At 53.1% G+C, this 18,619-nt stretch overlaps 1 protein-coding gene across 2 annotated transcripts in view; it reads left to right on the top strand.

The window, feature by feature from the left end:
• kdm4c (lysine (K)-specific demethylase 4C) overlaps nt 1-18,619 on the top strand; it is a 145,366-nt gene that overhangs the window by 64,613 nt on the left and 62,134 nt on the right. Inside the window, exons 9-11 of one of the 2 annotated variants that reach the window (XM_061252461.1) lie at nt 5,306-5,502; nt 14,432-14,646; nt 15,534-17,866. In XM_061252461.1, coding sequence (XP_061108445.1) covers nt 5,306-5,502; nt 14,432-14,646; nt 15,534-17,866 — 2,745 coding nt within the window. Of the gene's footprint in view, nt 1-5,305; nt 5,503-14,431; nt 14,647-15,533; nt 17,867-18,619 lie in introns of those variants that run through there. The other variant, XR_009709390.1, reaches the window with a different exon arrangement.

Genomic DNA, 18,619 nt, shown 5'->3' with positions numbered 1-18,619 from the left:
TTAGGTCACAAATGAGCTGGGGGACGTGCCGTCATATCTACAGTCGCATCGGTCGGGCGAGTGAAGCCCGCTCACCCGAGAGGGGAATGGTAAACTCTGTGCCTGCGCTTGCAAAGCACGGAATGCCAAGGTTGGCTTCTGCATTGGCCCCCAGCTAACTCACTGCTTTACTGGGTGTGACATACAGAGGAGGCTGTGCACTCTCTCCCATTACAGGTAATATGTACAGTAGTAGGAACTCTTCAGTAGAGCATATTTCGACACTGTTGCGTTGTTAGTCCAATTTATGGACAAGCTGGAGAACTTGAAAATGATCATGTCTAGTATCTAGGATCTCCCTCCCTCTCCGCAATCACACACACACACACACACACACACACACACTTTATCTGATGTCTCAGCATTAGTTATCAGTTGGGGGGGCTCTGAAATTTCAAACAGACTGGCTGAATATAAAGTGTAAAGACATCTAACGTACAAGGACATTAGACTGTGAGATTTTTGTGAACAAAAACATGCACTAGATTATGCTATTATACTTATTAGTGTAACCTTTTCTCCTTAAGATTCTGCTTCCTGCGCCCGCGTTCTCATGCGTTCGACGCCGGCTTCTATCTGGAGTTATTTTTGAGGTCCGTGGGAACCATAACGGCTCACCGCGTTCTTCCGAACCGGGCCAGAACTCACACTCCAACGCCGGTGTTCGGTCCGTATAAACCACACCGATGACACACCCCTGTCATTTACCATGTCGGTGAACCTTTCCCTGTTTGTTTTTTATTGTTTTATTGCTTTCTTTCCCACCATGTGTGGGCTGGCTAGCGTGTTTGTGTATCTATCATATTTCCCTACGCTACACGGCGTGACGCGGGCTGGTTCTGTAACACCAGGTCCAGAGCAGGACGGTTCTCGTCAGACATTTTGATTGGATCAGAAGGTCAGACTTGTGGTCGGTATTGAGCCACACTTGGGCCAGGAGGAAATGATGCGTGCGAGCGTGGGTTTGTTACCAAAACAACCGCTAATACCCAGACAACCATAATGAGTACGTGCAAGGCTTTGATGGTGAGAGGTGGAAAGTCCAGGGGTCGGAAAGTAAAAGACTCTGCCATGTGTTTCTTCCACCCATGAACTCAGCCAGCTGATTTCACTAATTAGTTCCACCTCCTGGCTGGAGAATTCGGCTAATTAGCAAATCAAGGTGATTAGGACAAAATACTGGGGAGGACGTTTACTTTCTGAACCTGGACTTTTCCACCTCTGGTGACAGGTACAGAGGAGATTGTGAGCCTCTGCGTTGGTGTGTGTGATGTTATGCATTTATCAGCTCTGCCACTAGGGGGCGAGATGCTTAGGGAGTTTTGGGCCTCCGGTCCAGTAATACTGCAGAATGAGAGGTTAAACAAGAGGCTTGCTGTGCTGTTTATCTGATGGTCTAGTGAAACATGACAGGCTAATTTCAGCTAATTTTATGGATGGGTTTATGGCTAGATTTATGGGTTGTGCTTAATGTTATTTTTAGGGTTACAGTGGGTACAATAAATACTCGCCCACCTTGGACTCAGATGTTGTTATTTCTTAACAACATGGAATCACTGTGGATTTAATTATGATTTTATGCCACAAAAATAAGCAGTATAATGGCAAAATGAATATCAATTTCCGCACATTACATTAGAATTCATTACAAATATAAAATGGAATATGTTTTGGGTTTTGCAGTGTTGATTAGCTTAGCGTAGCGTCTAAGTGCAGCATGCAGCGAGAGAAAAAGCCGTGATTGAGCTGTGTTTTACTGTTCTGGAGCAGCAGTCATCAGTGTGTGGATGGAGTGACACTGGGTTGTAAAAATGAATGGATTTCAGGGCCGGTTCATTTGCAGGAGAGTCCGGTGAACTCCCGGCGGAGAGATATCTCAGCGATATTCATGTCCCTGTGAGAGACAGCTCTCTGTAACGACGTCAAACATCGCTAATAAAAAGCCCATTAATGTCCCCCGTCCCCAGCCCCACAGTGCCTCTGGAACATCGATGATGCACTCGTCTTTATAACCCGGGGAAAACAGCCTGTAATTGGACAGGACTTCAGTGTGACAGACACAGGGCTGACCTGAAGGCAGTCAGGGCTTTTTTTGCATGAGATTTACAAAATGGCCGCCCCTCCCCTGTCCCTCCCCTCCCCTCCCCTGCTCAGGTTTGGTCAGTAGATGCGTTCCTGATGCACTTCCCTGTCCCATAAATCAGCGCTGGGGTAATGGACTGGCCAAGATCCAGGCCTTTCTCTCTCTCTCTTCTTAAAAAGCTCTTTAAGAGGCTGTTTGTTGTGTCCGATTCACAGCCAGGTCCAGGGAGAGCGAGAGCGAGGAAGAGGAGGGGGGATCTTCGCTGTGCGAGGTCGCCGATCACCCCCGCGATGTCCGCAGAGCGCGATAAAAAAAGAATCCTTACAGATAAAATGTGTCTCTAAATGTCTCCGCTCAACTGCCTGTACGATCAATCACCAACTGTACGTGCCATTTTGTGTTGGGGTTTTTTTTTTTGTGAAAGTGCTGTTTTAGATTTGGGAGCAACTTTCACGGTTTTGACAACACATGATTTATATCAACAGATCCCTGGAAACCCTCTGTATAGGGGATTTATCACACATTCGCCTTTTCATATATACCATGAAGCAACACTGGATTTACACCAAACGCCAGATCCCTCCTTCAAGGGGATTTATCACAGATTCGCCTTTTCATATCTACCATGATGCAACACTGGATTTACACCACACACCAAAACCCTCCCTTTCATATACCTGCATACCATGGTCAGCCTGTGGCCGAGTGGCTAAGGTACATGACTGGGACCGGCAAGGTTGATGGTTCAAGTCCCAGTGTCACCACCACGATAAGATCCGCACAGCGGTTGGACCCGTGAGCAAGGCCCTTAACCCCACATTGCTCCAGAGGATTGTCCCCTGCCTAGTCTAATCAACTGTTAGTCGCTTTGGAAAAAATAATAACTGTAATATACCCTGAAGCAGTGTGAGTGTTTCCACCATGGCATGAAACACACAATGCCATTAATCTCACGATGGCCTTAGTGACATGATGACGTTAATCACACAATGCCATTAATCACACGATGCTGTTAATCACACGATGCTGTTAATCACACGATGGCATTAATCACACAATGCCATTAATCACACGATGGTGTTAATCACACGATGGCGTTAATCACACGATGGTGTTAATCACACGATGGCGTTAATCACACGATGGCGTTAATCACACGATGGTGTTAATCACACGATGGCGTTAATCACACGATGGCGTTAATCACACGATGGTGTTAATCACACAATGGCGTTAATAACACGATGGCCTTAGTGACATGATGACGAACAAACATCCCCTCTCTTTCGGTGGATTTCCATGCCGTCGACAGCGCTGATCCCTCCTTGTTTGCAGATAGGATGCACTAATCATAATACTACAGGAAGAAGGACTCCTGATTTCACTCAATTTACATGTAAATGTAATATTTGCGAGATAATGAGCTTTTAGTGTCATATCTGCATTGGCGGGATTTGTTTGCTTCACTGTACAAAATGGCAGCCGCAATCAATGTCATTACCTGGTTCTCTCCACCGTCGGGGCTGATTTGCATAAGCTTCCGCCTCGTTCTTTTCTTCTGCGAGTAGTTATTGGATAAGCTCGCACTGCGCTAGATCGTAGGTTTGTTATGTTATCTCGACTCGCGATGTGTTCGCCTGTTTCCACTGATAGGAGAGGACGCAGCACCTGCGTTCCTGAAATCTTCCGAAAGGCCAAAACCGATTTATAAATATGCGCTTTGGCTGCGTTAAAACGGGTCCAGTTGTCTGGCAGTCCCCCCGGTTTTTGGTTTGTTTCGTTTGGTTTGGTTTGTTTTGTTTTGTTTTGTTTTGTTTTTTCTGGAGGAGAGTGTGAAGCTGCGTGGGACCTTGGTTTAATTGCAGTTTTGTGGGCCTGTAATACACACGTACGCATCATTGTGCAATCAGCCAATGGCCTGTGTCGTGTTTACAGACTCGGCCAGTCAGCAGTTTAGCGGGCGTGTGTTAGTCAGGCGGTGCGGTGAGATGGGAGGGGGCTGTGAGTCTGCCAGCCGCGTAATGAAACGCTGAGTCTCAGTACGGCCATTTCGGCTCCGATACCCCCACGGAGAAGCGCACACAAAGGTCACAGAGCATCTACCCGCGATGTGTAACCATCCCGGTGCATTGTGGGATGCCAGGTCCCCCACAAACCGCGTATATCGTGTGCGCGTGTGTGTCTCCCCCTGTCCCGTTAATGGCCGTCGAGTGGGCGGTCGCGCGGTTGCCTGGCGATTGGCTGGCCCTCCCAGCTACATTAACTTCCCCAGAAGTGGGCAGTAAAAGGTGTGTTATGATAAGCCGGCTCCAGATGGGTGTGGGATGGCGGCCGGGGGGGCGTTTGGCGGTTTAGGCGGCGTGGCTGTGACCGCGCGCCCTCCCTTTATGCGCGGCAGTAAAGAGGCGGCGATCCTCCGGCCCATCGGCGCCCCAGGCCCGCGTAATTAAAGTCGCGGCGCGGCCAGTGGCCTCGGTGATTACCCCGGCTCAGTGCGCCGCTCTCCGCGGTACCGCGCGGTCGGCGCGGTCAGCGCGACCGCAGAGACGCGGCGACACCGCCGTAATCTCTCTCCGCGCCCCGGGAATCGCAGGTGTCAGGATCTGTGATTAAAAAAAGCCTGCTGAACGAGGGCGAATCAGAGGGGGAGAGCGACACTGCTCCCGGTGTTGAGACTCGGCTCTCTTCAGCGCTGGAGCGGGAACTCTCCGGAGGAGGAGGTCACAGTGAAAGGTGGCCATTTTCAGGTTGTGTGTCGTCTCCCTGGTAACCGCGTATTAATTCAGTTCATTTCTATGCTCCCAGAAAAAGGCCAGCCGTCTCTTTTGATGATGGCCCGGCAGGATTTGGGGGTTCATTCCATCTCTGTTCACTCGGTTCATGGAATGAATTGAAATGAAGTAAAATGTCCCCTAGAACATTCTTCAGTCCATTGGATTGTTCATAATAGCCAAAAAATAACAGGAGACCCCAACATCCCTAGGGAACCCCAATATCACAGAGGAACCCCAACATCACAGGGGAACCCCAACATCCCAAGGGAACCCCAACATCACAGGGGAACCACAACATCCCAAGGGAACCCCAACATCACAGGGGAACCGCAACAGGCCAGGAAATGAGCCCCAAAAGGCTGGCTTTGACTCACTCTCTCGCTCTCCCTCTCTCCCTCTCTCTCTGTAGTGTAACTGCAGTAAGGACATGGTGAAGATCTCCATGGACCCGTTCGTGCGGAAGTTCCAGCCGGAGAGGTACCAGGTGTGGAAGGTGGGGAAGGATGCGTGCGTGCCAGACCACACCCTGCCCACGCCCGGCTCCACCCCCGAGCTCCAGAGCTGGCTGCTCCACCGAAAACGCCCCCACTCGCCCACCCCCGCCAGGTACGCTCCACCTTTCACCCCTCCCTCACTCTACATCACATCACACTGCACTTCTAACCCTAACCCCACCCCTAACCCCCACCCCCACCCTAACCCCACCCCTAACCCCAACCTCCACCCTAACCCCCACCCTAACCCTAACCCCCATCCTAACCCCACCCCTAACCCCAACCCCCACCTTAACCCCACCCCCACCCCCAACCCTAACCCTAACCCCCACCCTAACCCCACCCTAACCCTAACCCCCACCCTAACCCCACCCCTAACCCCAACCCCCACCCCCAACTCTAACCCCAACCCCCACCCTAACCCCCACCCTAACCCCACCCCTAACCCTAACCCCCACCCTAACCCCACCCTAAACCTAACCCTAACCCCCCCGCCCCCGCCAGGTACCCTCCACCCCTCCCACACGTTACATGACATCACACTCCATGTTTCTATGTGTACAAATATTAGAGAGGTGCAGACTACCGGAACATAAATATCTTTAAAAAATAAGAAAGTAGCACACTCTGCAGCCAGGAGAAATTTGAGTGGGCGACTTTGTTTTTGAATCAAGCTGCATTTGGCCGTTTCTCAGAAGCTTTGAAGACGCCGTGAGACGGAAGTCAGAGCAGCGCTAGCTTCCACGACGTGACGTACACACCAGTGAAACAAATCTCTAAAGGGGTGTTTCTGATGACCGGGGAGCCGATTTGACGTCAAATGAGGAGGGGGATGTCAAATGAGGATGCAGTCTGCTGTGTGAAAAGGATATTGATTGGAGGGGAACGGAAACTTGACAGACATTTGATCGACATAGACGCCCACGTAATACCAGTAGTTTATCGATCCATGTTTTGAGTGGCATTTGGTAACAAAGAAATAAAAATATTCGTATTTTTATCCACCCCGGCTTTTGCCACACAGAGTTTAACTAGCATTATTCTGGGTTCTGATAACCGTTGAAAACATGAAGACATCATGTAAAAAATACATAAAAGTTGTGGAAAATGCTCACATACCCCATTGCCCTTGAAAGTGAACAAAAAATGTTTTTGCATCAAAGACCATGTAATGGTTACTGTTGCAGTCCAGTAAGCTGATTAATGGCACTACTGGGGTGTTGGCCCTAAGGTTCAAACTCAGGGCCTTCCTGTTAGAAGTAGAGCCTGACTGCTGGTACAAAATGGCTGCCACGCTTACCGTAGTGACCTACACCATGCTACAGTTCACCCAGCAGAGCAATGGGAATGCAGATGTGTGGTGTAAACTGTGTTACAGGATAAGGTGTGTGTGTGTGTGTGTGTGTGTGTGTGTGTGTGAGTGTGTGTGAGTGTGAGTGCGAGTGCGAGTGCGAGTGTGTGTGTGTGCGCGTGCGTGCGTTTAATGGATGGGCTGTGTGCTAATGCTCACACACCAGAGTCAGTGGCTGGGACCGGTTATTAAGAGAGAGAGAGGGAGTGAGATGGAGAAGGAGAAAGAGACGGGAGGGTGAGAGGAGAGAGTAATGGAAACAGAGAAAGAATGGAGGGAAAGCGGCAGAGAGAGTAAAAGAGGAAGGTGGAGCGGAAGAGGTAGGGGGTCACGGGGGGGGGGGGGAACTCCATTTGGATGTAAATGAGGCTCGTGCCCCCTGGCTGTGCCCCCTGCACGATGGCGGAGAGGTCACCGCTCAAATCCGCTGCGCTTCCGCTTGACTTTGACTCCGCTTGGCCCCAAACGGCCCGAAACGGCCCTTCTGAGTACAGCTCTGCTGAGGCGTGGCACCTGGGCCCCGCGGTGCGTGGGGCCCCCTCCTCCCCGTGTTGGGCGCCCCGCTTCCCCCAGGCTAATGTCACAGAGGCCACTCCCCACCGTGCCAATTTATTCCCGACACGGTCCGTGGCTGCCGCGGCCTCTCCGTGCGATTACAGCGGCCTGAGAAGACGACGGGCCCTGTGAGTGACTCAGCCGCCGCTCCACAGAGTTCCCCCGCGCTCAGAGTGGCTGAAGCGCTCCTTACCACGCTCCCTTTCCACAGCGTGCAGGAAACGGGAGCGAGCGTGTGGAGCAGCCCCGGAGGTGCTCTGTGCGCGTGGGGCTGCGGTTGGGAGCGTGTGCGCTGGGGGACCCGGCTTCCTGTTTCCCTGTGCACTGAGCCGTTACGCTTACAGTGTTTGTCATCGCTGCTGGTATCAGCCCCGCTGTGGGAACCACAAGGTCACATCTCCGGGTCAAACTTGTATTTTCCACCTGTCTTCGGCTCTGTTGTTTCTGGAACAGAACAATATTTCCAGTGTTATATTTCCTGTGTGGGTTTATTTGGACAGTTGTAATATATTAGTGCTCTATTTTCTATGGGCCTCTGTGTGCAGGTCTATAGTAGTGCTGTATAGGCCTCTGTGTACAGGTCTATAGTAGTGATGTATAGGCCTCTGTGTGCAGGTCTATAGTAGTGATGTATAGGCCTCTGTGTGCAGGTCTGTAGTAGTGATGTATAGGCCTCTGTGTGCAGATCTGTAGTAGTGTTGTATAGGCCTCTGTGTAAAGGTCTATAGTAGTGATGTATAGGCCTCTGTGTGCAGGTCTGTAGTAGTGTTGTATAGGCCTCTGTGTACAGGTCTATAGTAGTGATGTATGGGCCTCTGTGTGCAGGTCTATAGTCATGCTGTATGGGCCTCTGTGTGCAGGTCTGTAGTAGTGTTGTATGGGCCTCTGTGTGCAGGTCTGTAGTAATGTTGTATTTCCGGTGCGGTTGGTGCTGTTATTCTTCTTGTGACTCGTATTTAGTGTTCCATTTATTTATATATTTATTTATTTAGTCAGTAGGTAGATAATATCTATAATGGACAATAATATACATATAAAAGGACAGTGCCAAAAGTGGGTATGTGAAAATTGGTATTCTTTTAGAATCAGAAAAATGTGTATGAGTGTGTGCCTGCATGCATTTGGTGTGTGTGTGTGTGTGTGTGTGGTGTGTGCGCGATGCATTTGGTGTGTGTGTGTGTGTGTGTGTGTGTGTGTGTGTGTGTGTGTGTGTGGTGTGTGCGCGTGCTCGTGTGTATGTACATAAAAGCTCTTGTCATCTCTCCGTGTTTGCTGCTAATTGGAAGGTGGAATAGGTGGAGCAGTGGTAATTGTGAGGGGTTTAATTTCATTAATAATTGCCTCTGTCCGCTCTGCTCCCGGCGTGGTGCGGCTCTGGTCCATTAAGGGCAGCCGAGCGGCGCCAGCACAGTCCTCCCCAGCGTAACGGCGCCTCAGCGCAGTCTTCCCCAGCGTAATGGGGCCTCAGCGCAGTCTTCCCCAGCGTAACGGCGCCTCAGCGCAGTCTTCCCCAGCGTAATGGGGCCTCAGCGCAGTCCTCCCCAGCGTAATGGTGCCTCAGCGCAGTCCTCCCCAGTGTAATGGTGCCTCAGCGCAGTCCTCCCCAGCGTAATGGCGCCTCAGCGCAGTCCTCCCCAGCGTAATGGTGCCTCAGCGCAGTCTTCCCCAGTGTAATGGGGCCTCAGCGCAGTCTTCCCCAGCATAATGGGGCCTCAGCGCAGTCCTCCCCAGCGTAATGGGGCCTCAGCGCAGTCTTCCCCAGCGTAATGGGGCCTCGGCGCAGTCCTCCCCAGCGTAATGGTGCCTCAGCGCAGTCCTCCCCAGCGTAATGGGGCCTCAGCGCAGTCTTCCCCAGCGTAATGGGGCCTCAGCGCAGTCTTCCCCAGCGTAATGGGGCCTCAGCGCAGTCCTCCCCAGCGTAATGGTGCCTCAGCGCAGTCTTCCCCAGCGTAATGGGGCCTCAGCGCAGTCTTCCCCAGCGTAATGGGGCCTCAGCGCAGTCCTCCCCAGCGTAATGGGGCCTCAGCGCAGTCCTCCCCAGCGTAATGGGGCCTCAGCGCAGTCTTCCCCAGCGTAATGGCGCCTCAGCGCAGTCTTCCCCAGCGTAATGGCGCCTCAGCGCAGTCCTCCCCAGCGTAATGGTGCCTCAGCGCAGTCTTCCCCAGCGTAATGGGGCCTCAGCGCAGTCTTCCCCAGCGTAATGGTGCCTCAGCGCAGTCCTCCCCAGCGTAATGGCGCCTCAGCGCAGTCTTCCCCAGTGTAATGGCGCCTCAGCGCAGTCTTCCCCAGTGTAATGGGGCCTCAGCGCAGTCCTCCCCAGCGTAATGGCGCCTCAGCGCAGTCTTCCCCAGCGTAATGGGGCCTCAGCGCAGTCTTCCCCAGCGTAATGGTGCCTCAGCGCAGTCTTCCCCAGCGTAATGGCGCCTCAGCGCAGTCTTCCCCAGTGTAATGGCGCCTCAGCGCAGTCTTCCCCAGTGTAATGGGGCCTCAGCGCAGTCCTCCCCAGCGTAACGGCGCCTCAGCGCAGTCTTCCCCAGCGTAATGGGGCCTCAGCGCAGTCTTCCCCAGCGTAACGGCGCCTCAGCGCAGTCTTCCCCAGCGTAATGGGGCCTCAGCGCAGTCCTCCCCAGCGTAATGGTGCCTCAGCGCAGTCCTCCCCAGTGTAATGGTGCCTCAGCGCAGTCCTCCCCAGCGTAATGGCGCCTCAGCGCAGTCCTCCCCAGCGTAATGGTGCCTCAGCGCAGTCTTCCCCAGTGTAATGGGGCCTCAGCGCAGTCTTCCCCAGCGTAATGGGGCCTCGGCGCAGTCCTCCCCAGCGTAATGGTGCCTCAGCGCAGTCCTCCCCAGCGTAATGGGGCCTCAGCGCAGTCTTCCCCAGCGTAATGGGGCCTCAGCGCAGTCTTCCCCAGCGTAATGGGGCCTCAGCGCAGTCCTCCCCAGCGTAATGGTGCCTCAGCGCAGTCTTCCCCAGCGTAATGGGGCCTCAGCGCAGTCTTCCCCAGCGTAATGGTGCCTCAGCGCAGTCCTCCCCAGCGTAATGGCGCCTCAGCGCAGTCTTCCCCAGTGTAATGGCGCCTCAGCGCAGTCTTCCCCAGTGTAATGGGGCCTCAGCGCAGTCCTCCCCAGCGTAATGGCGCCTCAGCGCAGTCTTCCCCAGCGTAATGGGGCCTCAGCGCAGTCTTCCCCAGCGTAATGGTGCCTCAGCGCAGTCTTCCCCAGCGTAATGGGGCCTCAGCGCAGTCCTCCCCAGTGTAATGGTGCCTCAGCGCAGTCTTCCCCAGCGTAATGGTGCCTCAGCGCAGTCTTCCCCAGCGTAATGGGGCCTCAGCGCAGTCTTCCCCAGCGTAATGGGGCCTCAGCGCAGTCTTCCCCAGCGTAACGGCGCCTCAGCGCAGTCCTCCCCAGCGTAACGGCGCCTCGGCGCTGACGTGCGGAGCGGCCTCAGTGTGTGCCCTCCTGCCGGGCCGCGTCCGCCCGCGTTCTCCGCCTCTTCCTCCCCGAAATGCGGCTCCCTTTCCCAGATGAGACCGTCATCGTCCCTCAGCGCTGTTTAATTACTGCGCTTGCAGCGTCGCTGGTGCGTGTCGCTGGTGCGTGTCGCCGATGCGGGTGGTGAGCACTCGGCGTGCATCTGTTTCCTGCGCCTGACTCTTATTCCCAGGGAAAGGCGTGACACTCCATAAGCTGCATTAACACAGCCTTCCTGAACGCTGCTATCGGAGCGAGAGATTTAATTCACGACGGGCTGACTTTGCCAAAGCACGGCTGACAAACAACTACTGTATAGGATGTAGGCTAAAGAAGACTTAATTACTTTTGCGTGTCTTGTTCGGTCCAACTGCAGTAAAGTCCACTTCAGACATTGTACTTGTCAAGAATAAAATATGTATAAACTCTCTATCTGGAGACCACAATAATCAAATAAATTAATTTGTGTAGAACCCTGACTTCACCCCCCACAAGAGCAAGCCTGGGGCAACAGTGGCAAGGAAAAACTCCCTAGTGAAGTTCAGGACGAAACCTTCGGAAGAACCCAATAATTTTAATTTTAATTTTTCATAATCAATTATATATTTGAAATTGTGTATAAGCAGGTTTGACACCTTATGTATGGTATTTTATATTTAATGGCATTTGGCAGATGCTCTTATCCAGAGCAACGTACAGTTGATTAGGCTAAGCAGGAGACAATCCTCCCCTGGAGCAATGCAGGGTCAAGGGCCTTGCCCAAGGGCCCAACGGCTGTACGGATCTTATTGTGGCTACACCGGGATTAGAACCACTGACCTTGCGGTTCCCAGTCGTGTACCTTAACCACTGCGCTACAGGCCACCCCTATGGTGTCATGGCATACCTGTTTAATACCCTTTACTGTAAGTTTAAGGGTGCTAAAGCCATACAGTTCATCCTTTGTGTCGTGGAGTTACTGCAGTTCAATAAGACAGTTTCTCTGAAAAGTAGATAATGGAGGTCAGAGAGCGGCTGAAGTCAGGGCGAGTTTGTCTCCGGTGGAGTTCTGCTCGAGCGCGAGGCTGTTTCCTGCCGGGGTTTGGGTTAGCCGGCTTTGAAGGCTGAGACAGAGCAACACGAGCTCGGTCCGGAGAGACCCGGAGGGTGTGTAATTAGGGAAGATCTCTCTTCCTGCGTATTCATGAAGACGCCTCTGCAAATTACTGACCCACATCGATCCTGGGGTCTGTTTTATACCCCCGTGTGCTTCCACTGCGAGCGGGCCCCCGTCACGAACCTGCCGAATACGGCCCCGCTCGGCCTCAGTACTGCCTTCACAGAGCAGTCACGACATGCTGAACCTGCCAAATACAGCCCTGATAGGCCTCACTACTGGTGTCACGACATTCTGAACCTGCTAAATACAGCCCCGCTAGGCATCGGCACTGGCTTCACAGAGCAGTCACAACATACTGAACTTGCTAAATACAGCCCCGCTGGCCTCAGTGCTGGTGTCACAACATGCTGAACCTGCCAAATACAGTCCTGCTTGTCTTCGGTACTGCCTTCAGCCGCCTGAGTCACCAAGCCTTCATTTCACACTGGCACTGTTTCCATCAGGCCTGGCTGACATCTGTACTTAAATCCGTTTATCCGTCCGACGCTAAGGAGATCCCCGCAGATTGCTCACAATCTTAAACGAGACACGTTTTCACCGGAATTCGGTCTGAAATTCTCTCTTTGGACGGCACCTTTTGGTTTAGAGCAGCTTGGGAAACTGAGCAATCAATGATATGCAGGAGTGTTTCAAAAATTTCCAGCCTAGAGAGCTCAAGTATTTCACATACTTGCTTGATCCAGATAGGCTTAAAAAAAAATATTTATTTATTTTTTTAAGTACTCACTATCCTTGTGTAAACGTAAGGATTGAGTTCCTAGGAGTCTTCTTAAAAAGTGCTTCTTCAGTGTTTCCCAGTAGCTTTTAAGTGTGTGTGGGGGGGAGGCCTGGTGGGGTCTGGCAGGCCTGGCTCATGGAAACACTTCAAAGTGGCTGTTGCAGTGGAGATTTAATATCATTTCTGGCTCCAGTGGTTACGCCTAGGCAATGCAAACATTTCCTCCCCTTTCATGGCCAGAGCCTTCCTCTCTCCCCTCCTCTCTCTCCATTGCAGTAAAAACTGTTGGACCAGTAGCGCACTGATTTGTTGCCCCTATACGAGCTGGAGACTTTTAGTACCCCTCTAATCGTTTAAAACCGAAACCGGGTTTCGCGGCGTGGATCCTCGGCGTTCCGCGGAGCCGGGGGGAAAACCCTGTCTCCTAATTACGGGGCGTTGTTCCGGCTCCGGCCCCGGACGTCGGAAATCGCCCCCGGGCTTCCGTCTGCCGTTTCCGTGACGGCGCGCCGTTATTCCAAATTTAGTGCCGCGCACTCTCAGCGCTCACCTGTTGACGCAAGAAGCCGTGTCACGTTGACTTAAGAAATATGTATCGGGCGGGCGAGGAGTACAGCTTTGTTTTCTGGTTTATGATTTATGATTATTAATGTGTAAAAGCTCATTCATATTTATGAACAGATGTTCGGAACAGCTCCGTACCGAATGGGACGATGTGTATTTCTAATGGGTGTCGGTGTTTCGCAGATAAAGCAGGTTCTGCTGTCTTGTGTTTTTGCCTCGTACACAAGAAGAAAATTGAACCTTGTTTCAAGGGCCTATGTTGGCTGCTGATTGAAAGGAAATCACAAAAACCAGTAGAGACTTAAACCTGCAGACACTGCGGCCCTCCAGGACTGGAGTTAAACCTGCAGACACTGCGGCCCTCCGGGACTGGAGTTAAACCCGCAGACACTGCGGCCCTCCAGGACTGGAGTTAAACCTGCAGACACTGCGGCCCTCCAGGACTGGAGTTAAACCTGCAGACACTGCGGCCCTCCAGGACTGGAGTTAAACCTGCAGACACTGCGGCCCTCCAGGACTGGAGTTAAACCCGCAGACACTGCGGCTCTCCAGGACTGGAGTTAAACCTGCAGACACTGCGGCTCTCCAGGACTGGAGTTAAACCTGCAGACACTGTGGCCCTCCAGGACTGGAGTTTGAGACCCCTGGAATGACGAACAGTCGCAGATTTGAGTCTCTCTTCGTTGCCGCCGGCAACACCACGGCACTGCAGGCAGTGTTGGGCTCCTCTCTGCTTCTGTGCGAATGCAGCAGGGAAGTGTGTCCCTTTACAGAAACGCTCAGGAACTCCTCACCCTTATGTCTCTCCCAGAGGGCGCATTGAAAATCCATATACGCTGGCGTCTGAGACAAAGCATGTTAATATAATTCAAATGAGCAGTACTTTAGAGAGGTTAGGTCAGTGCACACACACACACTCACACTCATCCACACACACACACTCACACTCATCCACACACACACACACACACGAACACATGCAGGCGCACACACACACGCGCACCCACACACACGGGTGGTAAATAAAATGAAATAAATGGCGAAAGAAACAGACAGGACAGGACAGAGGTATGGTTGGGAGTGCACTTTTTCCCCAGGCTGGGGGTAACATATGGCCCTGTCGTGGGAGAGGAGATAGAGGCTCAGCAGGGGCCAGGGAAGCAGCCTTATCCCAGGCAGCCAGTCCCCACCTCACCTGCACCTCCGCCCGCTATCTCTCCCCGCAGACTTCATCACCCGCGATCCCGATCTAAGAAGCTGCGAGCGGCCGTCCCGGAGGAAGAGGAGGGGGTGCAGGAGGAAGAGCGGAGGGCCCAGGCCACCCTCCCGCAGGGGCCCCGGGTGAAGAAGGAGGCCTGGGAGGGCAGGAGGAGGGCCGGGGGGGGAGGGCTGGGACACGCCAGCCAGGCCGGCCAGCCCGCTGATACGCCCGGCTCCTCAGGTGAGATAAGGCCTGATTACGTGTCACATCAGCCGGGACTACTTCCCCCGCTGTCTGCCCAGCAGCAAATCCACTGCTGACAAAACCCTGCTCTCTTTCCCTCTGCGGCCCTCCCTCCCTCCCTCCCTCTTACTGTTTCTCCATTCTCTCCCCTTCACCATTTCTCCCTTTTCTTACTCTCTCCCCTTCTTTCTCTCCCTCTTTCCCTCCCTCCTTCTTTGGCTCTCCCTGTGTCCGCATTCTCTCTGTCTCCCTGTCTCATCTCTCTTTCCATTTCTCCTTCCCTCCCACTATAGTCTCCCTTTCAATCTCCCTCGCTCTCCTGCCAGTCTCTCTCTCTCTCTCTCTCTCTCTCTCTCTCTCTCGCTCTCCATCTCTTCCTCCATTCCGTGGCCCTCGTCACTTTCCTCTATCTGTCCCCAGAGCTCAGAGGGGATTACGGGAGAGTGGAGACAGCAGGGGAGAATGGGGGCGCTGTAATATTGATTTAATGAATTGATCTGCTCCATCACTTCATCTTCTGATGGATATGAATGTATTGGCGAATTTCACACTGTGTGATTCATGGGCACCTGCTGTAACTGGATAGAAAAACTAAATTGACGCCAGATCAAGTGAAGTTTTCTGAAGAATAATGGTTCTGGAGTAATGCCTCTATAGAATGCCAGAGAATGACCGGATTAAAATGCTTTCTCCCTATTTTTCTTCCTTTTTTTTCTTTTTTTTACAACAATATTTTAACGTCTGCAATCGTTGATAGGCTCTTCAAAATGGCGTCAGCAAATTATCTCCCGTTAAATGTTTTAGCACTTATTAATTATATTAGCAAAGCAAATTGGGCAGCCAGTGTTTGATTTATTGCCGGTCTAACTTGTTTTGTCACTCAGGGAACGATCAGGCAGAGGTGAGCAGGACGATGAGCACCAGGAACAGGACGGAGAGAAACAGCGTCCCAGAGTCCGCTGACCCCGACGCTCCCTGCCTCAACCTCCCCTCTCCAGAAGCACCAGAGCAGGAGCCCGAATCGATGCCTGCCAGAGATGAGGAGGAGGAGGAGGAGGTGGGGGAGGTGCTACCTGCTCCTCCCGTGGGGACGGGGGGCCAGACTGGCTCCCCGGGTGCTTGGAGCGCGGCGACCCTGGGTTCAGGGGTTTGTGGGGGGTTGGAGCCCCGGTCCGGTGAAGAATCCGCTCAGGACTGTGAGGTCGCTGTTGGCCCTCCTCAAGGTGCTGTACCGCCCCCCGCAGGGGCGGAGTGTGGAGCCAAAGAGTCGCGCAGGGATGCGACTCTCGCCACTCTTACCGAGTCCCTTAATGCGGCGTCTCCGCTGCCTTCCACCGAGGCCAGTTCCCCGCCGTCTGAACTTGGTGCTAAATGCAGTCCGTTTGTGGCTCTTAGGAGTCGTGCTAAGGCAGACTCGTTTGACGCTGTGAGAGGATCCTCCGACTGTCCCTCTAACGACTCGACGGTAGCAGGTCCCTCTTATGACTCGACACCAGCAGGTCCCTCTAGTTTCTCGGCAGCAACAAGTCACACAAATGACACCCTAGTGGAAGGTCACTCTTATGACTTGAAGGCAGCCGGTCACTCTAGTGACTCCACAGTTGCAGGTCCCTCTTCTGAGTCAACGGTAAGTCACTGGAATGACTCCCCGGCAGCAGGTCCTTCTTATGACTCAGCAGTAGCCGGTCACTCTTATGACTCAGAACCTGCAGGTCCCTCTTATGATATAACATTAGCAGGTCACTCGAACATCTCGAAAGCAGCAGGTCAGTCTTGTGAATTGACAGCACCAGATGTGGGAGCCAGCTCTTTGCCAGTGGCCCATAATGGTGCTGAGTGTCCCGCAGAGAGAAGTGGCGACGCTCTAAGGGACGTCTCGGTTCCTTGCGAATCTGTGGAGCAGTCTCGCCCTCCCTTACTGGACCCATGTGAAACCAGCGTTCACCCTCCACCCTCAGGTTTGGACCCGCGGGTGGGGAACCGCAGAGCGAGACGCGAGATGCCCTCTCTCACTCCCGTGCTCGTGGACGAAGACGTGTCCCTGCCCCCACCACTGGACAAAGAGATGCCCTCTCTCACGCTGGCCGTCAGCACGGACATCCTCTCCTGCTGTTCTGGAACTGGCCACCAGGGGGACCCCTTGGCACCCGTGCTGCACAGGGAGGTGTCTCTCCCTTACTCAAAGTCAGAAAAGGAGCTTCCCGGCTCCCGACCTCCGGATGAATCATCCTCACTCGTCACACTACAATCTCTGGGTGCTCAGTCCAGTCTCCATCGAGCACTTCCTCTTTATCACACTCCACCCAAGGCCCTACAGACTTGTCCATCCCTTGACCACTCTGGCCCTCATGGTCTGGCCAGTGGACTGAAGTTGCAAGGCTTACTTTCTCCTCCTAGTGGTGAATCGAGCGACTCAAACGTAGCATTGCACATGGGCACGGATGCCCCGAGAAAGAGCGAGCCGCTCCTCACTAGTCCTCTAGGTCACTCGTCCCACACTGCTTCAGAGGAGGAAGTCCATCAGGAAAGTGGCCCTCCAGCTCTGGCTGAAGGCTCAAGCCCCTTGGCTTCGTGGCGTTCCCCTTCCTGGCCGGTCCCGGTAGGAGCGGGGTCCACGACTCACGGGGACGGCGACGCCTGCGATTCGGAGTGCCCGAGCGCGGAGACGACGCCGTTGGGCGCGGGAATCTGGGACCACCTGAACTGCCAGGGCCCCGCGGTCCTGATCGAGAGCGTCCACCCGGAAATCCCCGTGGTCCTGCCGGAAGACAGGACCACCACATACTACACCCTCAACTCCCCGCCCAGCACTGCGTGGGAGGAGGACGAGGCCCCTGGAGGGGTGGAGTCTGACCGGGCAGAGGGGGAGCCACACGTATTGGGGGCGCGGTATAGTGTGGTGGAGGCGGGGTCAGGGGCGGAGCCGAGCGACGCAGACCGCCGCAGGATGGAGATGGAGGCAGCGGAGGCCCTCACTCTCTGCGGGGAGCTGGCGGCCGGCAGGCTGGGGCCCCAGGGCCCGGAGGAGCCGTGGGAGGACAGGGACCAGCCGCCCCCCAGGGAGGAGTCTTGGGACTGCAGGAACCCATCCCCCCTGAGGAGCTCCTCCCCCCGGACCTGCGATTCGGACGCCAGCGTGTCCTCGGAGGGGAACGACCTCAGCGACGCGGACTGCGAGGGAGAGGAGGCGGAGCTCGAGCCCGGCGAGATAAGCACAGTAAGGCTGCACTCCGTGAACCCTGGAAGTGTGAGCTTCTGTCTGCCTTCTGAGTAGTTTTGAGAGATTGAGCTTCAAAGCTTTCACATCCTAACACGGCAAAACGGAAATGCAGGGCAGTTCTTCACAGATCAAAATTGACAGACACCCTAAAAGTACTCTGAATGTACAATATCTGAAACATACCGAATCACCCTATAAACAACATGTTTATGACACTAACTCATTTTTAAAATGTCAGTTAGAATCTTATAATTCTGAGGTCTTCACTTGTTTCTCCGGCTACCATTTCCCACCTCAACAGGCTTAACCTCCAACAAGGACATTACAGTTTGAGCTCTATACTGCTCAGGGGAGGGAAGGTTTCTATGAGAGTTATAGTAGAATTCAAATACAGTTGACATTAGTCAGTATAGGAACAACTCTAACCTCTCTACAGCCATGAATCTAGGGTGCTTATACACATGAAAATCACAATTCGGTGGAATAATTGCTGTATTTATTGTAATTGTACTTTATTGATACTTCCATTCTCTGTTAAAAAGATATATATATATATTTTTGAATTTCTCAATGTTCTTTTCACCTTGTACGACAAGCAAAGCACACCACTTGGGCAGGGTTTTCTTGGATGACAGCAGGATATCTAGGAGATTGCTTCGAGTATGTTTCGACCATATTATTGGTGGGCAGATCAATTTTCCATCAGAAAATGTCCTTTTGGGTGAACTTCCCCTGTATAAGTATAACATA

The sequence above is a fragment of the Conger conger genome, chromosome 8, assembly GCF_963514075.1.
Source record: "Conger conger chromosome 8, fConCon1.1, whole genome shotgun sequence".
Taxonomy (NCBI): Eukaryota; Metazoa; Chordata; class Actinopteri; order Anguilliformes; family Congridae; genus Conger; species Conger conger.
Note: the sequence above shows the minus strand (reverse complement) of the source record. Positions and strands in the feature narration are given on the sequence as shown.